We start from the raw sequence: 27267 nt of genomic DNA on the forward strand, positions 1-27267 counted from the left end.
GCGGCCGGCCATTCCGCTTAGTTGTCGCGGTTGAATACAGGTTTTCTTAAGGCTACATCTAATGCACAGCGCTTACAAGAAAGTATAGTTTCCTGCGTCATGCTATTGCTAGCTAGATGAAATATTTTGTGGTAGCTATGTTTAAAATGAGTGTATTTTTGAAAGTATTGTTCGTCAAATATTTGAATAAATCGTCAACTGTAGGTGTGCCTGCACATGTTATTTGAAATATAGCTGTAGCTGCGTTAGTTTGTACTACAGACTTGGGTAGGTTAGGTGTAACTTTTGATCATTCAAGGGGTGATCGTGGCCATGCGGCCCTAGTCTGTACTAGCCGCGGCTCGCGAGCTTCGGGCCAGCCAGGCTGGCCGAGGCGATACGCAAGTGAGCGAGCTGGCGGTGGCGTTGGTGGGCCAACAGCCCGGGACGAGCGAGCACGGCTGCGCCGCATGCCTCTGCCTCTGCCACTCCGTTTGACGTAAATATGTTTACCTCCTCTCCTGGAATCAGTATAAGAGCGGCAAGCAGGAATACACATCAGGCTGTCTGCCGTAATGGCTCACTGGGAGAGGTCTATTCGAGGTAGAGGTTCAAATGGCTCTGAGCACTATGGGACTTAACATCTGAGGTCATCAGTCCCGTAGAACTTAGAACTACTTAAACCTAACTAACCTAAGGACATCACATACATCCATGCCCGAGGCAGGATTCGAACCTGCGACCGTAGCGGTCGTGCGGTTCCAGACTGAAGCTCCTAGAACCGCTCGGCCACTTCGGCCGGCCGAGGTAGAGTCGTCGCTCTCATTGAGGAGGGAGGATGTTCCATCAGAGAAGCTGGCAGTTGGTATGGCGTACCACATACCAATGCAACGAGATGGTGGAGGATCTGCCTTGAAAGAGGCACCACCAACAGGGCTCCAGGCTCAGGCAGGAAGAGAGTGATCTCACAGCAGGGAGACAGGGACCTAGTGTCTAGGAGCAGAGAAAATCCCTTTCTGAACGCGAATCAGTTGCGGCCGGAGACCAACTTCCCCGGCTCCAGTGACACGATCCGCCGTGAAACAAGAGCTCAGCGAAGACAACGTTTTATACCGGCTAGCATTTGCGGAGCTCCATCTGAGGGCGCCATGGGACAACGTCATTTTCACTGATGAGAAGGTGTTTTCCACCAATAACGACGGTCCACGAATCGTTTACAGGCCGCAAGGGACTCCCCATCGACGCAAATATGTAACCACGACGAGAAGAAGTGGCCGGCTATCTGTTACCTGCTGGGGTTGGAATTCTGCGAGAGGGGCGGGAATTCTTCACAGGATAGAAGGAACTCAGCGTGCAGTATGCCCACATATTGGAAAATGTGAAGCTTCCGTCAGTGCGAATTCTGTACGCAGAAGGGGACGTCACATTGCAAGAGGACCATTCTCCCATTCACAAGTCTGCATTTGTTCAGCAGCGGCTCTCCACGATTGGCGTCAACGTCATGGACTGGCTGCCACGGGCGGCTGATATGAACTCCATGGAAAACATATGGGCTGAAGTCGCCAGAACATTAACAGAGAACTGGCCACGAAACCAACTAACTACTGCGGACGCTCTTTGGGACTGCGTCCTGGAAGCCTTGGAGGAAGTTGCTTCTTCAGGCTGTTACGTCCGACGGCTTATACATTCTATGCCAAGACGCGTGATAGAAGTACAAAATAATGAAGGATTCTGGATAAAATATTAGAGTCCTTAAAATGTTTTGTTATGTCTTTGTTTTCGCCATTTTTCCTCATTGTGAGCTAGTGGAAGATCGCGTGGCAACAGAAAAGATTCAATATGGGTTAGCTTTCCTTTGAGTTGCCCTTTTAATTCAAGTGGGTTTCTTTTGAATATACAGTTTGTGAAGTATTCTATTTTGATTTCACTTGTACCCTGTCTACATACTTACAAACTAATCAGCGTAGATGGACTCTGTCACAGTAGTTTTTGTTATTTCAAATACGTCTCTCTCTTCGCCTCCATCCATGAATACACCCTCCGTCCTCCACACAATACGCAAAAGATTTCATATTATGTTTACTCGCCGCGCGGGATTAGCCGAGAGGTCTAGGGCGCTGCAGTCATGGACTGTGAGGCTGGTCCCGGCGGAGGTTCGAGACCTCCCTCGGGCATGGGTGTGTATGTTTCTCCTTAGGATAATTTAGGTTGTGTGTAAGCTTAGGGGCTGATGACCTTAGCAGTTAAGTCCCGTAAGATTTCACACACATTTGAACATTTATGTTTACTCGTTGTTAATATCTCCTCTATTCTCTCTCACACACACTCTCTCTCTCTGACACTATCGCCGCAAGTGCCCTTCTATTACACTCCCCCAAAACTTTATAAACAAATCTAGCGGTTTCCAATGATGCAACATTTTGTCTTTTAATTACTGCTGTCTTTACTCTCTATCATTCCTCTCAACACCTATGAAACCGTATTCTTTGATCTCCCCTTCCCTATAACCCATTCTTCGTTCTGAGAACAGTCCATCCTTATCTCTCGGTCGTAAGATAAAACGAACTGTGGCACACATCTAAGTAAGAAATACTTTGCAAGAATTTCACGCTTATATTTAGCACTTCTGCGCTTCTATCCATTCCCAGATCCCGCCCTCCTTCCTGTTACGCGTCCCTTGACATCTAAATAAATACTCTGCAATTCATAATCATGTGCTTGGCAGGGGGTTCTGTGGTCTGGTGGATTAATCTTGTATTGATGTGTAAAACGTGTAGGTTCGCATCTCACGTCAGGCGTAGATTTTTAACACACACAAGTAGCTCTCCTTCACCCCTAGTAACGCCAAGTGCAGAACGCCAGTAAGCTCCGTAGTTCAATATCCGCAATAAAGATAACATCCCTTCGCTGCCGACTGGGGCAGAATGGCATTCGTTTGAGCTGTGACAGATGGAGAAACCCCGTAAGGCAGAGACTCTGTCACCAGCAAGCCATCGTAAACTAGAAAACGTATTTCATTTAATGAACCAATGGCCATGTAAGTTCACAAGGCTCTTACTATATTTGAAACTGAGACGTTGAAAATCGTGGTGCTGGACTGGGATTAGAATTCGATTTCACTGTGGTCCCGAAGATTGCAAACTCTTCTAGGCGTCCTCGAAAGTTACCTATCTGGTTTCGAATCCTGATCAGCACAAAATATTCATTATTTCATTTCAAGCCCTAGCATGTGCACTCCGAACTACTAGTGAAAAATAGTTGCATTTTCAACGTCTCTTAGTGCGTTGTCAGCTGTAACGTGTTCGTTTCAACTCCCTGCCACATGATGAGCTTTTTATCACAAAATTACAAGATCAAACGTTTCCTTACATCTTTTCAAGTTCAAACATTCCTCTCCATCCTACTGGTGAAAACGGATTTGTGTTTGACGTTGTGTTCGTTGTGATCACCAACGACGATATGTTGTGGATTCAACTTCTAGCCAGCAGAGTATTTTCCATCACATCATTGAAAGTACAAACATGCCATTCCTAGCTATTATTGGAAAAGAATTTGATAGTTAAAGTTTCTTCATGACCACGTGTGCGGGGTTTGAATTCCATTCAGCACAGAACTTTTTGTCGCCTGATGTCTAGCTAAACATGCGCCCATCTCGCTACTGGTGAACCAACAATAGCTATTTATCGTATGTTCCTGGCAAGAAAACGACGGTGCTCGATGCTGGGTTCGAATCTCAGGCAGACAAAAACAATTCTATCGTCATTTAAGGTTCCAGCTTCTCGCTATTGGTGAAAACATTTGATATTTAACTTCTGATTTTATGTACAGTCGTGCTCAAAAGTATCCGAACGAACTAAATTGCATTTCTCCTGATTCCCATGCAACCTATATAACGCAGTTGTCTAGCAGGTCCTCTAATCGCTCCTTGGTACAGTCGTTTGACTATTGAAAATGGTTCCAACAAGTCACCACTAGAAAACACTGCTCTGTATCGCAATAACTCAAGATGTAAAGTAATACCATGATACTACAAATATCAGGGAACACCTCATCACAGATAAGACTGTTCTTAAGGCTTGTAAGCTCACATTTATTGCAATAAATGACATACCTGAAATGTTAGCACTCTCATTATTATGTCAGATAGGTAATGCACGAAGTAAGTTCGTCGTATTCATGATTTCCTCTTCAAAGTAAATACCATACTTGTTATTTAACACAAAATCTCATTAAAAATTTACGTTATTCACGAGCAGCTAGTTGAGAATATGTATGAACTTCAAATGACACGACGAACCGCCTCGTTCTGCATATGGATTCAAACCGAGATCATGCAAACTAAGATTTCGTGGCTGACGGAAATTAACAGTCATTCCTGACTAGGTATAAAGAGAGTGATATACCTCACTCTTGGACAGTATCTCCCATAAGTCCAACCCCTCGTCCAAGTCGTGGGAGATGGGCAACGGCACAAAGTAGGGGACTGCCTATAGGGGCGATGTACAGCGGGGACTTCGTGTGCCCCAGGACCGCTACGGTAGCTGAGAAGGCCCTATGGGAACCCTGAAACGTGACGGCTAACGGGGCTCTGGTGAAGCTGCGATAGGCCTAGCAAGCCAGTAGTGGATAAATCAACTGCTTTTAAAAAGGGAACATGCCTCGGATCACGGAACGGATTTAAAGGAAACCGACCAAGCAATGGAAAAGGATTACGAGATGGTTTACGACTGGGCACCTTAAACGTAAGGACTCTAACTGGGAAGTTAGAAGAAATTGTAGAAATGATGGAAAGGAGGAAATTGGACATCTTGGGACTTGCTGAGACTAGGTGGAGAGGAGTTGGTGAAAAACCACTAAGTAAAGGATGTAAACTGTACTGGATAGGGAATGAGAGGGGAAGAAATGGAGTGGCAATAGTGGTCAGAGAGGGTCTGCAGGAGGAGGTGGAAGGTATCAATGATCGAATGATAAAAGCCAGAGTACGGGTGAAAGGAAAAAGCATTGAAATCATCCAAGCATATGCCCCACAGGTGGGGTGTACAAAAAAGGAGAAGGAGGAATTTGAAGATGACATGCAAAAGCAGCTAAATGGAGGAAATCAGATTATAATAGGGGACCTCAATGCACATGTTGGCACAGACAGGAAAGGATTCGAGGAGATAATGGGACCAGAGGGCTGGGGGAACCGTAATAGAGAAGGCAAATTGTTGCTGGAATTCTGCAAGAGGAATGGGCTGGCGATCGCAAATTCCTGGTACAAGAAGAGAAGTAGTCACAAAATAACTTGGTACAGTGGGGACTGGTCCCAAACTTCAGTAGTAGACTATGTACTAGTGGATAGGCAGATGATGAGCAGCCTCACAGATGTTAAGGTCATTCCATCTGAGGCCTTAGACAGTAACCATCGGCTGTTGGTAGCCACCCTGAGAGAGAAAAAAGATAGGAGGGCAACAGATATACAGGAGAAAAGGTTGAAGACATGGATGCTGAAAGAGGATGAACGGAGGACCCAGTACCAGACACTGATCAGGAAGAAGCTGCCAAAGGAAGATCAGAGAACAGTGGAAGAAGAATGGGGAGATTTTAAGAGGGCTCTAGTTGAGGCAGCTGAGACTGTGTGCGGAAGAACTAGCACAAAGAGGAGAAGTAGGGAAACCCCATGGTGGAACAACATATGTAAAGAGGCAGTACTTCGAAAGAACAAAGCCTTCAGAGAATGGTCCCAGACCCGAACAGAGGAAGCTAGGGTAAAATATAAGGAAAGCAAGAAAGCGGCACAGACCACAGTAAGGGCGGAGAAGAAGAAGTGGATGGAAAAGTGGACAAGAATGTTAGAAGAGGACAGTGAAGGGAACAAAAAAGTACTCTACACCATGGTAAGAAATAAGAGGAACGACAGAAGCGAGTGCCTGAGGATCATGGATAATAATGGAAGAGTTGTGGAGGAAATGCATGAGCTCAAAAAGATTTGGAAGGAGTACTTTGAAGATCTGTTGAATGCCGCCAAGCGGGTAACTAACAGCGATGGAGAGCCTAAGGCAGCAGACGATTATAATAGTGGGGAAATTTATGATCTAACTTGGAATGAAGTGGAAGAAGCCATAAAGAGGATGAAAGGGGGCAAGGCACCCGGTTGGGACGAAGTAACAGTGGATATGATATGAGCAGCAGGAGAAGTAGGAACCCAGTGGCTATACAGAGTGCTGAGGGTGGTGTGGAAGGAGAACAGAATTCCTGAGGATTGGAAGAAAGGAATTATAGTCCCGATCTTCAAGAAAGGGGATAAAAGGAGATGTGAGAACTACAGAGGAATCACCCTGCTATGCCACTGTGGAAAAATCTATGAAAAGATCCTGGAGAAGAGAATAAGAAGCAGTATTGAAAGCAGACTGCATGAGGAGCAGTACGGTTTCAGACCGGGAAGATCAACAACGGACCTCATATTTGCGGTAAGGCAACTGCAGGAAAGGCACTATGAGTACGGGAAGGACTTAATCATGGCCTTTTTGGATATTGAGAAGGCGTATGACAGTATCTGTAGGGACAAGCTCTGGGATGTGCTGAACGCAAAAGGGATAGATGAAGAGATAACACGAAAAGTCAGAAAAATGTATGAGGGAAGTGAGAGTTGTGTGAAAGTGGGGAGGGAACGTACTGCATGGTTCAAGCTGCAAAATGGGCTGAGACAGGGAAGTACTCTTTCGCCTTTATTGTTTATTATTGTTATGGATGAAATCCTACAGCAAGTATCAGATGCAATTGGAGATCATAAAATGAAAGCAGTGCTTTTTGCCGATGACCTGATGTTATGGGGAAATTGCGAGAAGGAGGTGCAAGAGCAGTTAGATGCATGGGAGGCAACGGCAGCACAATATGGAATGCATTTCTCTGCAAAGAAAAGTGAAATAATCGTCACAACAAGGAAGAAGAATAGGCCAAATGTGGATATAACTTGTGGAGGGGAAAAACTACAAGTGGTAGAGAACTTCAAGTACCTGGGAAGCGTGATTGAAAGTAAGGGGGGAAACGCAATGGAAATAAATGAAAGGTGCAGAAAAGCAGGGCAGCTCTACAAATGCATTAGGGGGCTTATTTGGAGCAAGGGAATTATATACCGAACCTACTTTGTCCCCATATTGGCATACGGAAGTGAGACATGGGTAATGCACAAAAGCGACAAAAGTAGAATACAGGCTAGTGAAATGAAGTTCCAGAGGAGCAGGTTGGGTGTAACAAGACGAGACAGATTGCGAAATGTATATGTGAGGGAAAGACTAAAGGAGGAACCAGTACAGGACAGGATAGAAAAATCAAGACTGCAGTGGTATGGACACATGAAGAGAATGGATGAGGGAAGAATTCCAAAGAGGATGTTTGATCTGCAACTGGAGGGGAAGAGGCCCAGAGGAAGACCAAGAGATAGATGGGTGAAGGGAGTGAAGGAATGTGTGATGAGAAAAGGAGAGAACTGGACGAAGGTGGAAGAGGGGGAATGGTGGAAAGACAGAACACGATGGAGAGGCTTGTGTTCCCGACAGACCCAGCCAGTGGCTGGAAACTGTCCAAGATGATGATGATGATCAGTTAGCAAATATCAACTTTAAATTACATAACGTAAACATTTTTAACGGACGCGAATTCCTACCCGGCATCTATTGTCCCTGTCAACGAACTACGAGAGATGTTAAATACTGCTCCCTCACAAGTAACTCACTTGAAATGCAGTGAGGTGAAGCTTTGTGTTGGACAGGGATTCAAACCCAGAACCTAATCGGATTGTTATCGAAGCACAATCAACTTTGACATATCGGATTTTCTCGGCAGTAGCTAGATGTATTAAACGAAATGACGAGACGAAACATTAATTTTTTCCTTCCCAGGACTCCAACCCGGCACGTATCGCTGTTATATTCTAGAGAAAAGGAACGTTAAGTATGGGTTTGTTACACCAGCAGAGACATGTGAGCATGTTTCAACTAGACTGAGAATCGAACCCCAAACATATCGTTGTTGACCACACACAAAGAGACGACTGTTGCCGAATTTTTCTCTACCAGTACCTCGGAATAACATCCTTGAACTTACAGTGATCTCGCAAATAGTTCTGTGTCTCACTGGGAGTCAAAAACGTCAGATATCGTTAGTGTTGACAACGAATGAAAATGCATTAAAAATAAAAATTATTATATACCAGCAGATAGGTGTTCTCATGCTAGAGCTTGATAATACATAGTACAAACTTTAGTGCTGGGCCGGGATTCCAATCCATTCATGCTCAATATGTTGATAATACATAGTACAAACTTTAGTGCTGGGCCGGGATTCCAATCCATTCATGCTCAATATGTGGAGATGTTGAGGAATCTGCAGTTTTGAACAAACAACAAGTTGTAGTCGAGCTGTATTGCCACGAAGGGATCAAATTCCGCGTTAAGGGCGGTCTGAGTTGCATTCCCAGTTCAGAATCAATTTTATCGACATACAGAAGCTCAAATAAAAGATGAAATAAGTGTCCTGTGACCATACACAGGGTTTGTTTCGTCGCTAGAAATAAATAACTAATACAAGAAAGGTTACTGGTGATAGAGTTTCTACATGTCGCCACTCCTTACTTTATTATGGTTCCACCTAACGTCTACTTGGTAGAGAAGGAATATCATGTTTAATGCGATTTTCAGACCACAATGCCATTATACCTTCTTCACTTGGCGTAGCCAGAAGAGAATAGAATCTGCCTCTCCCTATCAAAAAACATCGGCAGATGTTGGAATCGAACCCACCCCATCATCATAGGAAACTATCATCAGTCCAACAGACCACCAAACCCTCTTCTCTACGAATTATTTCTCTATCACAACACCGTTGCGGCACACAAGATGAGAATTCTGACACATAGGCTCCCTGTAGTGGTTTGCAGGATGTTCAGTACATTCATTTACTTGGTTGACCGACTCACGATGAACTAGCTACCTTGGCTACCCAGTGCAGACATTCGACTCTATTTTTTAATCACCAAAATAAAATAACGTAACTGCCATGTACACAGAACTGCCAACACTGTAGGATGCAGAAATTTAAATAGGAAGTGTTCATTTCCATTTGAGCTACTCTATTGCGCTATCTGTCTGTTGAAACCGTCGTGCAGTGCAAAAGAAATGCTGTAACTGTCTGTCTCTCAGAAGTCTAGATCCGGCCATATGCATTATCTCACAGCTCTGTGGAATGCGGAAGTTCTGGAGGAACTGTTGTTCACTTCCAGAGCTGCTGTAGCTATGTCACAGTTAGTAGCGTAATGGTAAGCGTCACGCATTGTTGATAAGACGTCGCTTGTTGTATTACATTCGCTGCTACATTTTTTTAAAACGCAATTCTGCTGTCTGCTGAAGTTATCAATTTAATGGAACTTTGAACATAATTCTCTTCACCTCTCAACCCAAAATAGTCGCATGTGGAAAAAAGGCTAACTTCTGAGTCATTTAGTTCTTTTCCGGTTTAATAGACGGCCAGGCAGCAGATGCATCTCGAAGCTTTTGTGTTATACATGGGGAGAGCGCATCGAGCCAAATTATCTCAGAAAAGTATTTTCTACATTAGCTGTCGTCTGGTAGTGGCATTTCACTCTTCTTCAAACCTTGTTTGACAGCTTTAACTCACAACAGGTTTTCTACGTGCATGTAATCAATAAACTGCATGTTCATTGTCAGAGTGTTATAGATAACACAGAGAATTCGCATATATCGTTGATGATTAATTTCTCTCTCATGTTTAGTATTGTTTTAACAACACTAAAAGAAACCTTTCTAAAACTGCGCACTGTATCGAAAGAAATGAAACGAAACTACCCACAATAACCTTATGACGAAAGTGGGTTTTAACTAAACTGAGTATCTGTACACAAGCGTGCCTCTAGCTGCACGAATTAGTAAAATACTACTCACTTAGATTTCGATGGTATGCTGTGTCATACTCAACAGATTTCGATGGTATGCTGTGTCATACTCAACAGGTATGCAAATATGGCATTTGATAAATAAAGTTACGTATTCCTAGAAACCCAAAATTTGCTTGTCAGCCGCGGAAAGAGGCGTTACCTGTTGTGCAGCATTGTAAGTTTTGCACCATTGCACTATGAGCTGAAAGTATTTTATTGCGATTTGCTAATATTGAATTTCGTATCGTTGACAGTCGATTCGAATTTCTTCAGAGACGCTTGTATTGTATAGCAGCTTGGCAGTCAGAAAGCCGAGATCTACGACCATTAACACAACTTACTGAATCGCGCTGCCAAGAGGATTTGATGTGTAAAGGTTTTCTTCTGATTTTGTTACAGAATTTTTTCTTGGAATTGGCAGCTCCATGAAATAATACACAAAAAAAGCTCGCACGCGCTGCCGCTACCACGGCTGGAACTGACAATTCTCTTAACTGTTGGAACACGAGACACGCACGGTACCACGGGGCTACGGACACACTACTGCCAGCACGCCCCTCTCATCATGGTATTGGTCACTCAGCCTCATAACGCATCGTGAAAGATATTAAAAGTTGTCACTTATGTGAAGAATAGCATTTCGTTAGACAAAAAATTGAAATTTCTGTCTCAGTGTCTTAGTTTACGTGAGGATTATATACCACGAGTCACACGAATGGCAAGGGAATATCAAGTGAATTTTGCGAGTCAATTCAGTGCCATATGCGGAAGTGATTGCGCTGTCATAGTGTTGCTAAATGTTTGTGACGATGTTGCCAATTCGCAGCAGTGCTAGGAAGAGCTCTGTAGCGTTATAGGAGGAGAATCCTGTGCTCGTGACATAGGAGGATGCGGAGAGGAGGCGCGGGGTTTGGTTAATATGCAGCGTTTTCTCCTACCAGCTGTGTCAAACATTCGGGTGTGTAATCTTCCATCACGATTACAGTTTACCACAAAATATATACAAATAAAACACTTACCTTGTTATTTTGAGACAAAAGATTATTTCAGTACAATAAAAAGTCTTTGGAAATGAACTTTGCCCACCTGTCACGAAACGTAAGATAACAAACACTTTGCACCTCGAAATCGATTGCATCTATGTGCAGTCTTGTGATCATACGAGTAGAATTTCATGAATTGCACGAGAATGTAGAAAAATGTTGGTTCGAATGGAAGCTGTAAGAAACACAGTTACCTATTTATTCTGTACCACGTAATAATCAATTCATTTGATAATTCAGAAGAGAAGAAACTAAAAATTATGCCCATTAAGACAGAAACTAAAGTGCAGATGCGGACACTGTGCAGATCTGCGCTGTTTCATCTACAGATCTATACAAATAATGTATACTAACCAGCGTATTCATTGCTTTCGTAATGTTTCCCTCTTGTTTAGTCTTCTTATGATGAACTGGATCCACACCCTTGAGTCTGAATTTTTCTTTGTATCCTTCCATCTGCTATCTTTGTGTGTTATTGTGCGGTGTTCAAAAAGCAAAATATTATGCCTGCTTCCACGAGGTATTGAAATGAGGTCGCAAAAAGGCTAACGAATTATAATCAAAATACAGTGAGACGCCAATTTGTCTGTCGTGTTGGTGTTAAGTGGACCGAAATAGTTGGGTGTTATTGCCTGCATCACCGGCATCCCGTTGTCGTCTTCTCTTATTGAGATTTTCATATTACCCTGACACAAGACGCCGAGATAAATGTGGATATTCTCCGTGACGAAACATCCCACATTCCATTCGTCCTGATCCATTAGTTACGTGCATTGGCGGCAATGAGTGATAGGAAAGCTGTTGTGAGGTGACGAATAACAATAACAATGGTAGTAATTACAAATCAATAATCATAGATGTTTACTGCATTACAGACGATTAACAAAATAACCAAGAATGACTGAGTGTTTAATTGGCGCACTGAGTAGGTGTTCTTACCACTTAGTCACTGAATTCTGTTCTAGTTGTATGCAGAGAGAAAACAATGAACCCCGTAGCCATACATGTCGCTAGTACAACGAGATATTATCTATCAACCATCCTTGCTTTACGGCACGGACCGAGCGAGGTGGCGCAGTGGTTAGCACACTGGACTCGCATTCGGTAGGACGACGGTTCAATCCCGTCTCCGGCCATCCTGATTTAGGTTTTCCGTGATTTCCCTAAATCGTTTCAGGCAAATGCCGGGATGGTTCCTTTGAAAGGGCGCGGCCGATTTCCTTCCCTAACCCGAGCTTGCGCTCCGTCTCTAATGACCTCGTTGTCGACGGGACGTTAAACACTAACCACCACCACTTTACGGCACGAGACGAACATGGCGTCACTGAGCTGATATTTGAAATACATTTCTGTTTTCTCTCTCTGTCTCTCTCTCTCTCTTTCTATTTTTAATATGGTTCAAATGGCTCTGAGCACTATGGGACTCAACTGCTGAGGTCATTAGTCCCCTAGAACTTAGAACTAGTTAAACCTAACTAACCTAAGGACATCACATACATCCACGCCCGAGGCAGGATTCGAACCTGCGACCGTAGCGGTCTTGCGGTTCCAGACTGCAGCGCCTTTAACCGCACGGCCACTTCGGCCGGCTTTCTATTTTTATTTTTATTTTTTGAGGAAAGCATCGAGAAGCGCGATAGTAAGCAAATAGGCATATAACCTGTTTACAGTTATTTTCATCGGGATACATAATGCAAAAATAAAACTTTTAAGTGTGTTATTGTGGTGTCACCGCCAGACACCACACTTGCTAGGTGGTAGCCTTTAAATCGGCCGCGGTCCGGTAGTATACGTCGGACCCGCGTGTCGCCACTGTCAGTGATTGCAGACCGAGCGCCGCCACACGGCAGGTCTAGAGAGACTTACTAGCACTCGCCCCAGTTGTACAGCCGACTTTGCTAGGAAGGGTTCACTGACAAATACGCTCTCATTTGCCGAGACGATAGTTAGCATAGCCTTCAGCTACGTCATTTGCTACGACCTAGCAAGGCGCCATTACCAGTTTATATTGAGATTATCCTTCATGTATCAACAAGAGCGATGTTCTCCAAGTATGGATTAAAGTTAAGTATTACATCAACTACGTACTTTATTTGCTACTATTAATTCCCTTAACTGTTCCAGACCTCACGCCAGTTTGCGTGAGCTTAAAGCGTGCATTTCGGCCTGCTCTAGCAACACGGTGTTGGCTCTTCTGCCAACACTTCAGTTATTGCGTAATTCCAGTTATTGACAGTCTGTTCGAGAGCTTGCTCGAATCCAGTGGGGTGAAACCTATCACAGAAGCAAGCAAAACACAAATATTTCTTGCACCATGCGCAACACATAAACGAAATCTCGCTGCACTGACGTCTTGTCCGATATATTGCACGGAAAACATATCTAATTCATGTTGCTAAATACAGCTCTAACAGATATCAATTTGGAAGCGTACCAAGTGTATAAAAGTATATCTTGAAATACACAGAAAGGCCTATAGAGGTATTTGACTGAAACATAGCCATGACCAAAATTGTAACTGGGGTCGACAGCATCTTCGTCTACCACCTTGACAACTCGAAGGGTGACAGTGCTCGGCCGGTTACTTACGTTTACTGGTATCAAAGCTACAGCATGAAAACACAAAAACGTTAATAACCCGAAGATCATTAGTTTTGGAACCCATAGAAAGTAAAGCAGTCATCAGTCGGAAGAGTGGTTTGAACACCATAGTGCTTTAATAGGCACGGTCTTGTTGGAGGTGGTATTCTGTTGCTTTCATCCGACCTTTGAGTTGACTTACCTAGCCAGTTAATAGGGGAACCTACAGTTTTACGTGGCTTTCGGACCACAGTGCAACTCGGCATTTTTCACATCAACAAACACTGCCCCAGGGGAAATATGTGTAAAACGGCACATAAAAATCGTGGGACTGGTGAGGGATCGAACTTGAGACTTTCGTATCCATACTCTTGCTCTTTATCACCTTGCCACCATGCAGCCAACACTGTGGTTTCTGCTTGCCAGTAAAATTAAGGATCTCTCGTTTGTGCCTGCGTTGGCACTTGCGTGTCCCTTAGGAGACCTTACCTTTGGGATTACCCTCGTATACGTGTGTCTAAACGCCTTCCAATGCCCACTCAAGGAAGACAAGGATACATAGTCTAGCTTCAATATTACAAATACGCCTCAGTTTGTGGATGAACCCAGACTTAGGTTGATAATCATTCTGAATATTTATCAGTACTGTACCCATTGGTGTGAAACTCGTTTTCAACCAATGATTCCCGCAGCTACAGGAACACTACTTTAATACCTCTTAGACAAAATACTTACGCAGTGCTATCAGACGAAAAAATCAACCTGACACAAACTGTGGGAAGTTTGTTTTACAACCTTCGTACCTGGATAAAGAGCTTTTCCTATTTGAGATATCTGTGAACGTTGCTGCATAAGACTATTTAAGAAGAAACTAAATTCCTTCAGCTAGGCCAATGTTTAAAGAAATCGTGTTAACGGCACTAAATCGTGGTTTGTAAATCGTTTACCAGCCGTACTCTGCCGCATTTCGCTGGTTCTAAGGCAAAAAGCTTACTGACAAATTTCACAGAAGGTAAAGGGGGACGAAATGTCTCCCACTCGAAGGTCATGTTGTTTTACCTAAATGATTACAAAAGCGGGTAAAACGAACAATGAGGTTGTCAGTATAAGCACATTACTGTTGTCAACATGATGTTGCACCGCCCAGGGTCTGTACTGATAAAGGGTCCGTTTAGGTCAGGCATATTGTACACAGAAGTGGAAGAGAGAGCACCACTAACTTCTACAATCCGTATGCATAGCACACACACAGAAATTACTTTTACAGTGTACTTATGGAGCCCAATGAGTGAATTGCACATTTTCCGTGAGAAAGAGCACTGGCAAACAGTCTTCGCTACATTTGGTTACTTAAACTGGCGTCACTCTGAGCTAGAATTTATGGTCAGCGACTAAGTGTAAGGACAGTGAGTCGGATGCGGGTTTTGCAGCTGTGAAATACTTTCCTTACATGATGGAAGCGAATATTAAATTTGAAGTAATATTGCGAAAATTTTGGACTAGGATAGCTTAGAATGAAAATCTTTCTGTTTATTGCAAAGGAAAACAATTGATTTTCTAAAACATTGTGTGTCATACACAACTTGAAAGAGGTCACGTCGACCAAATCATATGGAAGAACCGACAGCGACGTATATCGGAAGGCAGTAAGATCGCTTGGCTTTTGGTTTGGCAGTATTCGACAGCCACTTATTGGCGCAAGTAAATGAAGAAAGGCAGCACGTTTTCGTTATCAAGTAACGTCTTCATCAATTATTTTAGTTTTAATGTGATCTACGAGTAATTGCTGATGTTTGATATTAACGTGAAAAGGATTCCGTAGACAGGGAAAGAACTTGTTCTTGGGCAACTACTTCTATAATGACCAAAAGGCCTTAAATGATCTTCAAGCACATGTGTTCCAGCAGCGGTATGAAGTAAATGATAGTAATAATGACGGTGATAATCGAATTATCCGGTAACTTCACACTTCACAGTGGATTCTCTCGAACTAAGAAATTTCCTGAATTAGTGAAAATTTCAAAATGGCTTCAAATCGAGGCTATGACGCCTAGAAGAGTTTTTACATCCTGTTGACATGAGAATAGCATAATCTCCAAGTCAGATGCTTGCTTCTACTTAACCATTTAATAGACTCGCGTTTTTTTCACCGTGACTAGTTTTGTAAGCTAAGCACATCATCCATTACAGCACTCTCCTGGGGCTGGGAAATGTAGCCACAATGGTCTGGTGGAACGAACTATCACAAGTGCAATGCGTGAGTTCAGGCATTTACTTTTAAGAGGCACAAACAGATTTACTTTACCTCTGATAACCTCAATACAAAGCTGTTATAATCCAGAATCCGCATTAAACGTCACGTTCCTTCATTCCAAACTGGGCAGAGCCGGTTTACGTTGGAAAATGACATAGGTGGAGGTCAGGGTAAAAAGGAATACTGCCGCCAGTAAACTTACTTACATTAGAAAATTTTATTTTATTTGATGAACTGATAGCCGTCTAAAGGAACAGGGCTCTTATTTTACTTGTACTTGATTGAATTAGAGACGTTGAAAAATTTGGTGCTGGACTGTGATTCGAATTCGTATCTCCTCTTTCGAGGATCTGAATCTCTCGGAACAGTATAGTTCAATCATTTCGTTCCTTTTCGCAAGACTGCAGTCTTCTCTAGGTCTCCTCCAAAGGTAAATATGTGGGTCTGAATCGTGATCCAGTACAAAAATATTCATAATTTCATTTCAAGCCCTATCACGTGCACACCGGCCTGCTAGTGAAAATTAACGTGCATTTTTAATGTCTGTTCATGTTGCCAACGATTTCTGGACAAACACGCACACATCTTACTGTTGGTGAGTAAGTAATTGATACTTAAGCAATATTCGTGGACAATAAAGAAGAACGACAGGAGTGCAGTTCGATTGTCACTCAGGCACAAAAATTTGTGTCCTTATTTTAGATTCAAACACCTAGCAGCTGGCAAGAAAAACCGATACGTAACATTTGATTTTACTTAGTTAACAATCCGATTACGTCTTGGGTTCGTATCTCCGTCGCAGAACTTCACATCATGCACTTCATCTTTAAATGCATACACACTTTGTTACTTCTGAATGGAGGTATACAGACATCTTTCGTGGTTAGTTAACAGGGATGAAAGGGTCTTGATAGGAGTCTCGGTTTATTACAAAAACTGTCGTTGTTTATTTCTCTCTCTCACATTCTCTTTTTATTTTCATTTGTTCGTTGTGCTCGACTATCAGCGATGCACGAAAACGTCCGTGAATGAGTTTCTTAGTTTTGAGTACAGTTACGAAAGAAATATAAAAAAAACTATGAGAGTTACTTCAAACGGTTCAAATGGCTCTGACCACTATGGGACTTAACTGCTGAGATCATCAGTACCCTAGAACTTAGAACTACTTAAACCTAACTAACCTAAAGACATCACACACATCCATGCCCGAGGCAGGATTCGAACCTGCGACCGTAGCGGTCGCGCAGTTTCAGACTGTAGCGCCTAGAACCGCTCGGCCTCTCCAGCCGGCTGAGAGTTACTAATTTATGATGCTTAGTAGCTGTCAGGTCTGAGTATTATTAGTAACTCAGCTCCAGTCCCTAAATATAGTTACAGAAATGCGAATCAGACGCATTACGTATTCCAGGTCGTAGCAGCCGCGTCTTTGAGGCGCCAGCTATGGTCACTTCCCAGCCCGCTGTAGGATCACATCGGTTCGTCTTCTTCCTGCTGGTAATGTATCTGAGATTTTGCAACAACGCAAGGTATGTTTGGCAACTCTGTGATCGACGAGTTTCCCCCTGGTGTGCACGGAATTAAGCCTCAACGTTCACTTGATTTCTCCTGTCATTTCCATTGAATAATCTGAGTTGTTATCGCTTGAGGTGTAACAGAAGATTGTAAATTTACGGTTTTCAGCCCAGCAAAGTCATTGAACGTGGCAATCGCAACTAATCTCGTCCTGTAAATAGCGGTTTACGAGTTCTAGCCACTATTGGCCTCATAAGAGGAAGGCGCAAACCATATCTATCTGCTAGCTCTGTGTTGACGTGCTGACCTGTGGAAAAGCGACTAGTATAGTTCAAGGTTCCAGACTTAGATTTCAACAAACAGATAGCGCAATAGAGTAGCTTAAATGGAAAGGAACACTTCCTATTTAAATTTATGCATCCTACAGTGTTGGCACTTCTGTGTACATGGCAGTTACGTTATTTTATTTTGGTAATTACAAAATAGAGTCGAATGTATGCACTGGGTAGCCAAGGTAGCTAGTTCATGGCGATTCGGTCAACGAAGTAAATGAATGTACTGAACATCCTGCAAACCACTACAGGGAGCCTGTGTGTCAGAATTCTCATCTTGTGTGCCGCAGCGGTGTTCTGATAGAGAAATGAATCGTAGCGAAGAGGGTTTGGTGGTCTGGTGGACTGATGATAGTTTCCTATGATGATGGGGTGGGTTCTATTCCAACTTCTGCCGATGTTTTTTGATGGGGAGGGGCGGATTCTATTCTCTTCTGGCTACGCCAAGTGAAGAAGGTATAATGGCATTGTGGTCTGAAAATCGCATTAAACATGATATTCCTTCTCTACCAAGTAGACGTTAGGTGGAACCACAATAAAGTAAGGAGTGGCGACATGTAGAAACTCTATCACCAGTAACCTTTCTTATATTAGTTATTTATTTCTAGCAACGAAACAAACCCTGTGTATGGTCACAGGACACTTATTTCATCTTTTATTTGAGCTTCTGTATGTCGATAAAATTGATTCTGAACTGGGAATGCAACTCAGACCGCCCTTAACACGGAATTTGATCCCTTCGTGACAATACAGTTCGACTACAACTTGTTGTTTGTTCAAAACTGCAGATTCCTCAACATCTCCACATATTGCGCATGAATGGGTTGGAATCCTGGCCCAGCACTAAAGTTTTCACTATGTATTATCAATCTCTAGCATGAGAACACCTATCTGCTGGTGTATAATAATTTTTATTTTTAATGCATTTTCATTCGTTGTCAACACTAACGATATCTGACGTTTTTGACTCCCAGTGAGACACAGAACTATTTGTGAAATCACTGTAAGTTCAAGGATGTTATTCCGAGCTGCTGGTGGAGAAAAATTCGGCAACAGTCGTCTCTTTGTCTGTAGTCAACAACGATATGTTTGGGGTTCGATTCTCAGTCAGCACTGAACTCTTCGTCATATTATTTCTAGTTCAAACATGCTCACATATCTCTGCTGGTGTAACAAACCCATACTTAACGTTCCTTTTCTCTATAATATAACAGCGATACGTGCCGGGTTGGAGTCCTGGGAAGGAAAAAATTAATGTTTCGTCTCTTCATTTCATTTAATACATCTAGCTACTGCCGAGAAAATCCGATATGTCAAAGTTGATTGTGCTTCGATAACAATCCGATTAGGTTCTGGGTTTGAATCCCTGTCCAATACAAAGCTTTACCTCACTGCATTTCAAGTAAGCTACCCGTGAAGAAGCAGTATTTAACATCTATCGTAGTTCGTTAGCAGGGACAATAGATGCTGGGTAGGAATTCGCGTCCGTTAAAAATGTTTATGTTATGTAATTTAAAGTTGATATTTGCTAACTGATACTGTCTAAAATCGAGGTATATCACTCTCTTTATGCCTAGTCAGGAATGACTGTTAATTTCCGTCAGCCACGAAATCTTAGTTTGCGTGACCTCGGTTTGAATCCATATGCAGAACGAGGAAGTTCGTCGTGCATTTGAAGTTCATACATATTCTCAACTAGCTGCTCGTGAATAACGTAAATTTTATCGAGATTTTGTGTTAAATAACAAGTATGGTATTTACTTTGAAGAGGAAATCATGAATACGACGAACTTACTTCGTGCATTACCTATATGACGTAATAATGAGAGTGCTAACATTTCAGGTATGTCATTTATTGCAATAAATGTGAGCTTACAAGCCTTAAGAACAGTCTTATCTGTGATGACGTGTTCCCCGATATTTGTAGTATCGTGGTATTACTTTACATCTTGAGTTATTGCGATACAGAGCAGTGTTTTCTAGTGGTGACTTGTTGGAACCATTTTCGATAGTCAAATGACTGTACCAAGGAGCGATTAGAGGACCTGCTAGACAGCTGCGTTATATAGGTTGCATGGGAATCAAACGAAATGCAATTTAGTTCGTTCGGATACTTTTGAGCATGACTGTGCTTCGTTAACAATCCGATTAGGTGCTGGGTTCGCATCCCTGTCACAAACTTTATATGATGGCATTTCAATTTTAAACATGAGCATACCTTGTTCCTTGTGAATGACACCATATTAAACGTCGTTGGGGGTAGTTCCCAGGAAGGTAACTGTTATGACAGGATTCCCAGTTCAGTACAAACATTTTCGTCATTTATTTTCAGGTTCTGAATTGATAATTGATACTGGTGCAAACGTCTGTACTTCACGTCTCTTTATGCCTAGTGATCGGGTCTCAATAAGGCACAAACAAAGCTTAGCTTAGTTAGCAATGGCTATAGTTGCTGGGTTTGAATCCAGGTCCAGAACGACGACGTCGGTCATGTCATTTAAAGTTTAAATTTGTGTATACGTAGCTGTTGATGTGTTACGATAACAATGATATTACTGGTGATACGCTGTTAATGTTGAGATTTCCTTAGAGTGCTTGTTGCCGTTAATCGCGTTTTTCTACTGGTTCGTCCAATATCCAGTTTCCAGAGCCACTCGCCGTTGAGCGACCTTCAGCCCGTCGATGGAATACCTTTTAGAGAGCGAAAAACTTTCTTCCAATTGCCGTACAGCTTTGTAACTCCATATATTGTCTAAAGTATTTAATTTTGGCTAAGGATTACTGTACGATATATGTAAAATAATCCGTTTTCTCAGAACTTTTGGAATGTCACTTGTTGTAATTAAGGTTAGTTTATGAGTGTTATGGGGTGTCTCATCGCTAAGAACGTGTTTTCTAGTATGTTTTGTATGACGATATTAGTTGACGCTTAGACTGACTGCCATAAAGACCTTTAGTCTCTAGTAGTCTCTTGGGGTACCCATTGTGTGTAGGCAAACGACGGTACCCCACTAGGTTTTGGTGTTTAGAGGACCTGCAACACAGCTATGTTATGTTGGTTGTATTCGGAAGTGACCCACTTTTTTTGCTGTCAAGTGTACCTACTTGGCACCAGGACACATTGTGAACAAGGTGACTGAAATGATAATGATTTCTGCTACTAGTTTACATGTCTCTCTTTCTCTCTCTGTCTCATATATATATATATATATATATATATATATATATATATATATATATATATATATATATATATATACAGGGCAGTCCATTGATTGTGACTGGGCCAAATATTTCACGAAATAAGCGACAAACGAAAAAACTACAAAGAACGAAACTTGTCTAGCCTGAAGGGGGAAACCAGATGGCGCTATGGTTGGCGCTGCCATAGGTCAAACGGATATCAACTGCGTTTTTTTTTAAATTGGAACCCCCATTTTTATTACATATTCATGTAACATGTAAAGAAATATGAATTTTTTATTTGGACCACTTTTTTTCGCTTTGTGATAGATGACACTGTAATAGTCACAAACTTATAAGTACGTGGTACCACGTAACATTCCGGCAGTGTGGACGGTATTTGCTTCGTGATACATTACCCGTATTAAAATGGACCATTTATCAGTTGCGGAAAAGGTCGATATCGTGTTGATGTATGGCTGTTGTGATCAAAATGCCCAACGGACCTGTGCTATGAATGCTGCTCGGTATCCTGCACGACATCATCCAATGTCCAGACTGTGAAACACGTCTCTTTTACTGGGCAAGTGACCGCAGCTCTTAATGTTGTGCACTTCACAGCCCATGTTCACCAGACTTTTTTGCTTCGAATGCTATTTACTGTCACATCGCTGAATATCGATCATTTGTCCTGGAACACCTTGTGTACATGGTGTCCGTCCTAAGAGTCGTCAGGCGAATTTTCTCTGGTGTTTCAGCAGGTATTTTCAATTTGGTTTTTGCTATATGCAGCCAGAACCAGCTCAAGTAAATATTGCTCATCACGTCATCCATGTGAAGCCCAACGTCAGCGGAAAGCGTCAGTTAGTATTCGTTCAAATCAAAATGATTTTAAAACGGTATACTACGTGCCATTATTCGTTTTCTCGATAACCATTAACGGGAAGAATAACCAGCATTGAGCAGAGCTGTTGCGTGGTGTGGCCGTCAGTGAGGGCCGGGGAGGTGGTGTCGCTGCTGGAGTACCCATTATTCTTCGTGTTTTGCTGTCCCTGTTCGTACACGCAGGTAAAACGAATATCTCACTACGTTAATTTGGTACCGCTCTATCGTATGGGCACGTAAAAGCCCGGGTCAAAAATAATTTTGTGATACAAATCGACGCTTTCCGCCGACAGCGGGCGTCGCCTTAATATCGTGATGAGCAGTATTTATTTGGACTGACCGCAGCCACACATCGCAAAAACCAACTGCAAATATCTGATGAAACATCAGAGCAAATGCGCCTGCGCATGATGGAGCTCGGGAGGGGCTCCTGTTATAGTGGCATCTGGCCTGGTGGTCTAGTGTTGAAGCATGCCTGGTCAGATTACAGAATGTTTCATTCTACCTTTGATCTAGTCTTCACTCCTTAATGATGTGAACGACCTGTGGTTCGGGTTCAGTGTTAAACTGTAGGCCCTCTTTTTCCGGTAGCGTTATGGTGGTGGGTTAGAGACATGCACGTAACCTAAGTCTCGTCCAGCTGAAAGACTTGTAACACACTGCTGAGCATTACGGATTAATTATTATTACCTAGTGGATAACGTTGGAAGCTCCATGATCCTGCTACATACATACAAATAATTTATATATATCTATCCATCGTCATTTATTTTTCTTCCAGTGCATACCATGATATTTATATAATACCACTGCCATAACACTTTTATAACTAACTGGCTGTGTTATTTACTCATCTTAATTTTAATCACTTCTCTTTTAATATATGTATGTATGTGTTGAACTGGGGACCTAGAAACGACTGAGAGGCTTTGTCCCCACCTTAGGCCTCAGTGGTACACAACCCCACAGGAGGCTAAAGCAGTCCACTCACCTCACCGCTGCCCCACAACGAACACAGGATTATTGTGCGGTTCGGCCCCCAGTGGATCAGTAGAACCCCCCTCCGGAAACGTCTCATTCCAGACGAGTGTAACCGCAATGTTTGCATGGTAGAGTAATTATGGTGTACGCGTACGTGGAGACAGTGTTTGCGCAGCAATCGCCGATACAGTGTAACTGAAGAGGAAAAAGGGGAACCAGCCTGCATTTGCCGAGGTAGATGGAAAACCGCCTTTAAAACCATCCACAAGCTGGCCGGCACACTGGACCTCGACACTAATCCGCCGGGCGGATTCGTGCCGCGGACCAGCACGCCTTCCCGCTCTGGAAGGAGTGCGTTAGTGTCGTGTCACCGCCAGACACCACACTTGCTAGGTGGTAGCCTTTAAATCGTCCGCGGTCCGTTAGTATACGTCGGACCCGCGTGTCGCCACTGTTAGTGATTGCAGACCGAGCGCCACCACACGGCAGGTCTAGAGAGACTTACTAGCACTCGCCCGAGTTGTACAGCCGACTTTGCTAGGAAAGGTTCACTGACAAATTACGCTCTCATTTGGCGAGACGATAGCTAGCATAGCCTTCAGCTACGTCATTTGCTACGACCTAGCAAGGCGCCATAGCATTTGATATTTATCTTGTGAAGCATGTACAGTGAAGAGCGATGTAAACCACTTATGGATTAAAGTTAAGTATTCTACCAGTTACCTCCTGTTTTGCTAGTCTTATTTCTCTGACCTGTTCCAGACCTCACGCCAGACTGCGTGAGCTAAAAGCGTGCATTTCGGCCTCCTCTAGCAACACGGTGTTGGCTCTTCTGCCAACACTTCAGTTAGACTGCTGGGCTAGCCGGGCGGGCTTCTTTTAATAGAAAGTACTGGAACGTTGGTAGTTTGTAAGTTTCTACTGTCATGTCTATGTATACATCGAAACATCTCTGAGAGTGGAAGTCTTTGGCATTGTTATGGTTGTGATATCGCCATCTTTGTATACAAAATCCATGTGATAAAACTTCTTGGTGTCCGAGAGGTGCTTTAGGTTATGTTTGCCATCTCTTATTTTACATCGTGTTTTTTTTTTGTGTTGCCACCTCATTATGTTAGTTTCAATTTCTGTTGTCACTGAGTTGCTGCTTTGTCTTCCCATCAGCGGCAGCAGCAGCGACTTTCGATATAGCCCCCACATGTTATCTTAGCTGCACTCCTATTACTTCCTGGATGTCGTCCGTGGTGGAGTCAGTTGGAATGTGCCAGAAGGGCAGTTCGGACCTGCCAGTCGTGGAGTTGGAATGCGGCATTAGTTCAGTCGGGTTGGAGCAGCAGTGAGGCCTGGATGTCCTTGGTTCGCCCGACCGTTGCCGCCATGCATCACTTGAGCCGGGGATGGTCTTCGTGGATCGTCGGTCGGTCGACCTACTGGAAGATATGAGTTGGCTCGCCGATCGCTTATGGGTTGGCTGTGTGTGTGTGTGTGTGTGTGTGTGTGTATCGATTCCCGCTTTGTCTTTGTGATTGCACAGCCACTGCTGAGTGTCTTTCACGTCTTCGTGCAAGTGTTTGTCACACTGTGTGTGTAGTTGGTGTCATTTCCACTGAGAACTTGTTTCAAATGTTGTCGGCGTACTGGCAGTCGGTCGGTCGGTTGGAGCGGATCAGCAAGCAAGTCTCCGCGCGGGGAGTCGGCCGGGCCCGCTGGCGGTCTCTACGCAGTGTCGGAGCATCTGGGGGGTGTTCCGAGTGTTACGAGGTTCGTGGCTTACCACCCAGGACATGAAAGTCGAGTGCTGATTTAATTACCGAAGCCATGTCTGTTCATGTTGTCCCCTTGGTTGGTGGTTCGTTGTTGGCGGTTTTCCTGAGAGCAACAGCGAGTGTTCGAGTTAGTGGCGATTTAGACGCCGTGTGGTGGAATTAACTATATTTGTCAGTTTGACATTCAAGTGCACCAGCGGAATTTTCAGCCTTGTGGCCGTTAGTGTTCCGGTTATCCGTCCTGGTCGCTGACGTAAATTCAGGCAGTGTTCTTTTCTCAACTGTTGTTGCTGTCCAACACGGTGTGTAGTTTTTGACAGCTTAATGTATTTTTGGTTGTGGGCGGCTATGTCTGTAACGTTTTGGCTTTGGAATTCTCGTACACTGGCCGGTGGCCAGCAAGTCGTTTTGTCGGTGGGTCCCCGACTGTCTCTTGGTTGTGTTGCCGGCGATTGAGTATAGTTGGGCCGACTTCTTGTCTCACCTAAGCGAACGTTAAGATTTCAAGGGCAGACCGAGCCCCATGGAAACTTCTGAGTGCCGTTACCTGTATTGCCTTCTTATTAGCGTTTAACTGTGTATTTTTAATGACTCATAGCCGATGGTTGGTATTTGTATACTTGTAATTGCGTTTTTTAAAAACAAAGGCCTTCAGCCATTTTAAAAGTAAGTTTTCTAAATTGCGCAAGTCTTACGTTATCTGAAGATATACACTCCTGGAAATTGAAATAAGAACACCGTGAATTCATTGTCCAAGGAAGGGGAAACTTTATTGACACATTCCTGGGGTCAGATACATCACATGATCACACTGACAGAACCACAGGCACATAGACACAGGCAACAGAGCATGCACAATGACGGCACTAGTACAGTGTATATCCACCTTTCGCAGCAATGCAGGCTGCTATTCTCCCATGGAGACGATCGTAGAGATGCTGGATGTAGTCCTGTGGAACGGCTTGCCATGCCATTTCCACCTGGCGCCTCAGTTGGACCAGTGTTCGTGCTGGACGTGCAGACCGCGTGAGACGACGCTTCATCCAGTCCCAAACATGCTCAATGGGGGACAGATCCGGAGATCTTGCTGGCCAGGGTAGTTGACTTACACCTTCTAGAGCACGTTGAGTGGCACGGGATACATGCGGACGTGCATTGTCCTGTTGGAACAGCAAGTTCCCTTGCCGGTCTAGGAATGGTAGAACGATGGGTTCGATGACGGTTTGGATGTACCGTGCACTATTCAGTGTCCCCTCGACGATCACCAGTGGTGTACGGCCAGTGTAGGAGATCGCTCCCCACACCATGATGCCGGGTGTTGGCCCTGTGTGCCTCGGTCGTATGCAGTCCTGATTGTGGCGCTCACCTGCACGGCGCCAAACACGCATACGACCATCATTGGCACCAAGGCAGAAGCGACTCTCATCGCTGAAGACGACACGTCTCCATTCGTCCCTCCATTCACGCCTGTCGCGACACCACTGGAGGCGGGCTGCACGATGTTGGGGCGTGAGCGGAAGACGGCCTAACGGTGTGCGGGACCGTAGCCCAGCTTCATGGAGACGGTTGCGAATGGTCCTCGCCGATACCCCAGGAGCAACAGTGTCCCTAATTTGCTGGGAAGTGGCGGTGTGGTCCCCTACGGCAATGCGTAGGATCCTACGGTCTTGGCGTGCATCCGTGCGTCGCTGCGGTCCGGTCCCAGGTCGACGGGCACGTGCACCTTCCGCCGACCACTGGCGACAACATCGATGTACTGTGGAGACCTCACGCCCCACGTGTTGAGCAATTCGGCGGTACGTCCACCCGGCCTCCCGCATGCCCACTATACGCCCTCGCTCAAAGTCCGTCAACTGCACGTACGGTTCACGTCCACGCTGTCGCGGCATGCTACCAGTGTTAACGACTGCGATGGAGCTCCGTATGCCACGGCAAACTGGCTGACACTGACGGCGGCGGTGCACAAATGCTGCGCAGCTAGCGCCATTCGATGGCCAACACCGCGGTTCCTGGTGTGTCCGCTGTGCCGTGCGTGTGATCATTGCTTGTACAGCCCTCTCGCAGTGTCCGGAGCAAGTATGGTGGGTCTGACACACCGGTGTCAATGTGTTCTTTTTTCCATTTCCAGGAGTGTAGCTTGGGCTTTCTGCCTGTGGAAAATTTATTGTATTGTTTTTAAAAGCATCGGCCTTCAGCCGCCTTAGATTTTAAGGATCTTACTTATCAAGTATTACCTTTTGGAAGATAAAGCTGTGGGCTACCTGCCTGTTGAAAATTTATTGTAGTGTATTGTTTTTAAAGGCATCGGCCTTCATCCGCTTTAAGTTTTAAGGTTTTTATTTATCAAGTATTACATTCTTTCAAGATAAAGCTGTGGGCCTTCTGCCTGTTGAAAATTTATTGTAGTTGTGTAATTGTGTTATTCTTAAAATGATGGGCCTTCAGCCCCTTTAAAATTTTGGAGTCTTACTTATCAGGTCTTACATCACTTGTACTTAAATACTATTTAAGGTTAAAAGCTTTGGGCCTTCTGCCTCGGAAAAGTTTAAATAAATGAATAGCACTGTAAAAAGTGACTGGTTGCGTCATAATCTCTGTAAGACTCAACCTATACAGATGGTATTTTTTATTTTGTTGACCTCCCCGTAAGCCAAAATTACGATGGAAATCCCCAAATATACGACATAAAGTTCTGATTTAATTGAATTTTCTCAGTTTGAGAATACCGAAGGAGCGATGTGTTTTACTTGCTAAAACAATCCTGATTTAATATTAAATGACTAAACACAATTTTCCTTTTCTTCCCACACTGTCAGTTGCA

General features: G+C 43.7%; 1 protein-coding gene across 1 annotated transcript in view; it reads right to left on the reverse strand.

The window, feature by feature from the left end:
• Positions 1-330: 330 nt before the first annotated feature.
• LOC126485001 (uncharacterized) overlaps positions 331-27267 on the reverse strand; it is an 89621-nt gene continuing 62684 nt past the window's right edge. The window contains exon 4 of the mRNA XM_050108606.1: positions 331-500. Within this exon, the coding sequence (XP_049964563.1) occupies positions 331-500 (170 nt within the window). The remainder of the gene's footprint in view (positions 501-27267) is intronic.

This window comes from Schistocerca serialis, chromosome 6 (genome assembly GCF_023864345.2).
Source record: "Schistocerca serialis cubense isolate TAMUIC-IGC-003099 chromosome 6, iqSchSeri2.2, whole genome shotgun sequence".
NCBI lineage: Eukaryota > Metazoa > Arthropoda > Insecta > Orthoptera > Acrididae > Schistocerca > Schistocerca serialis.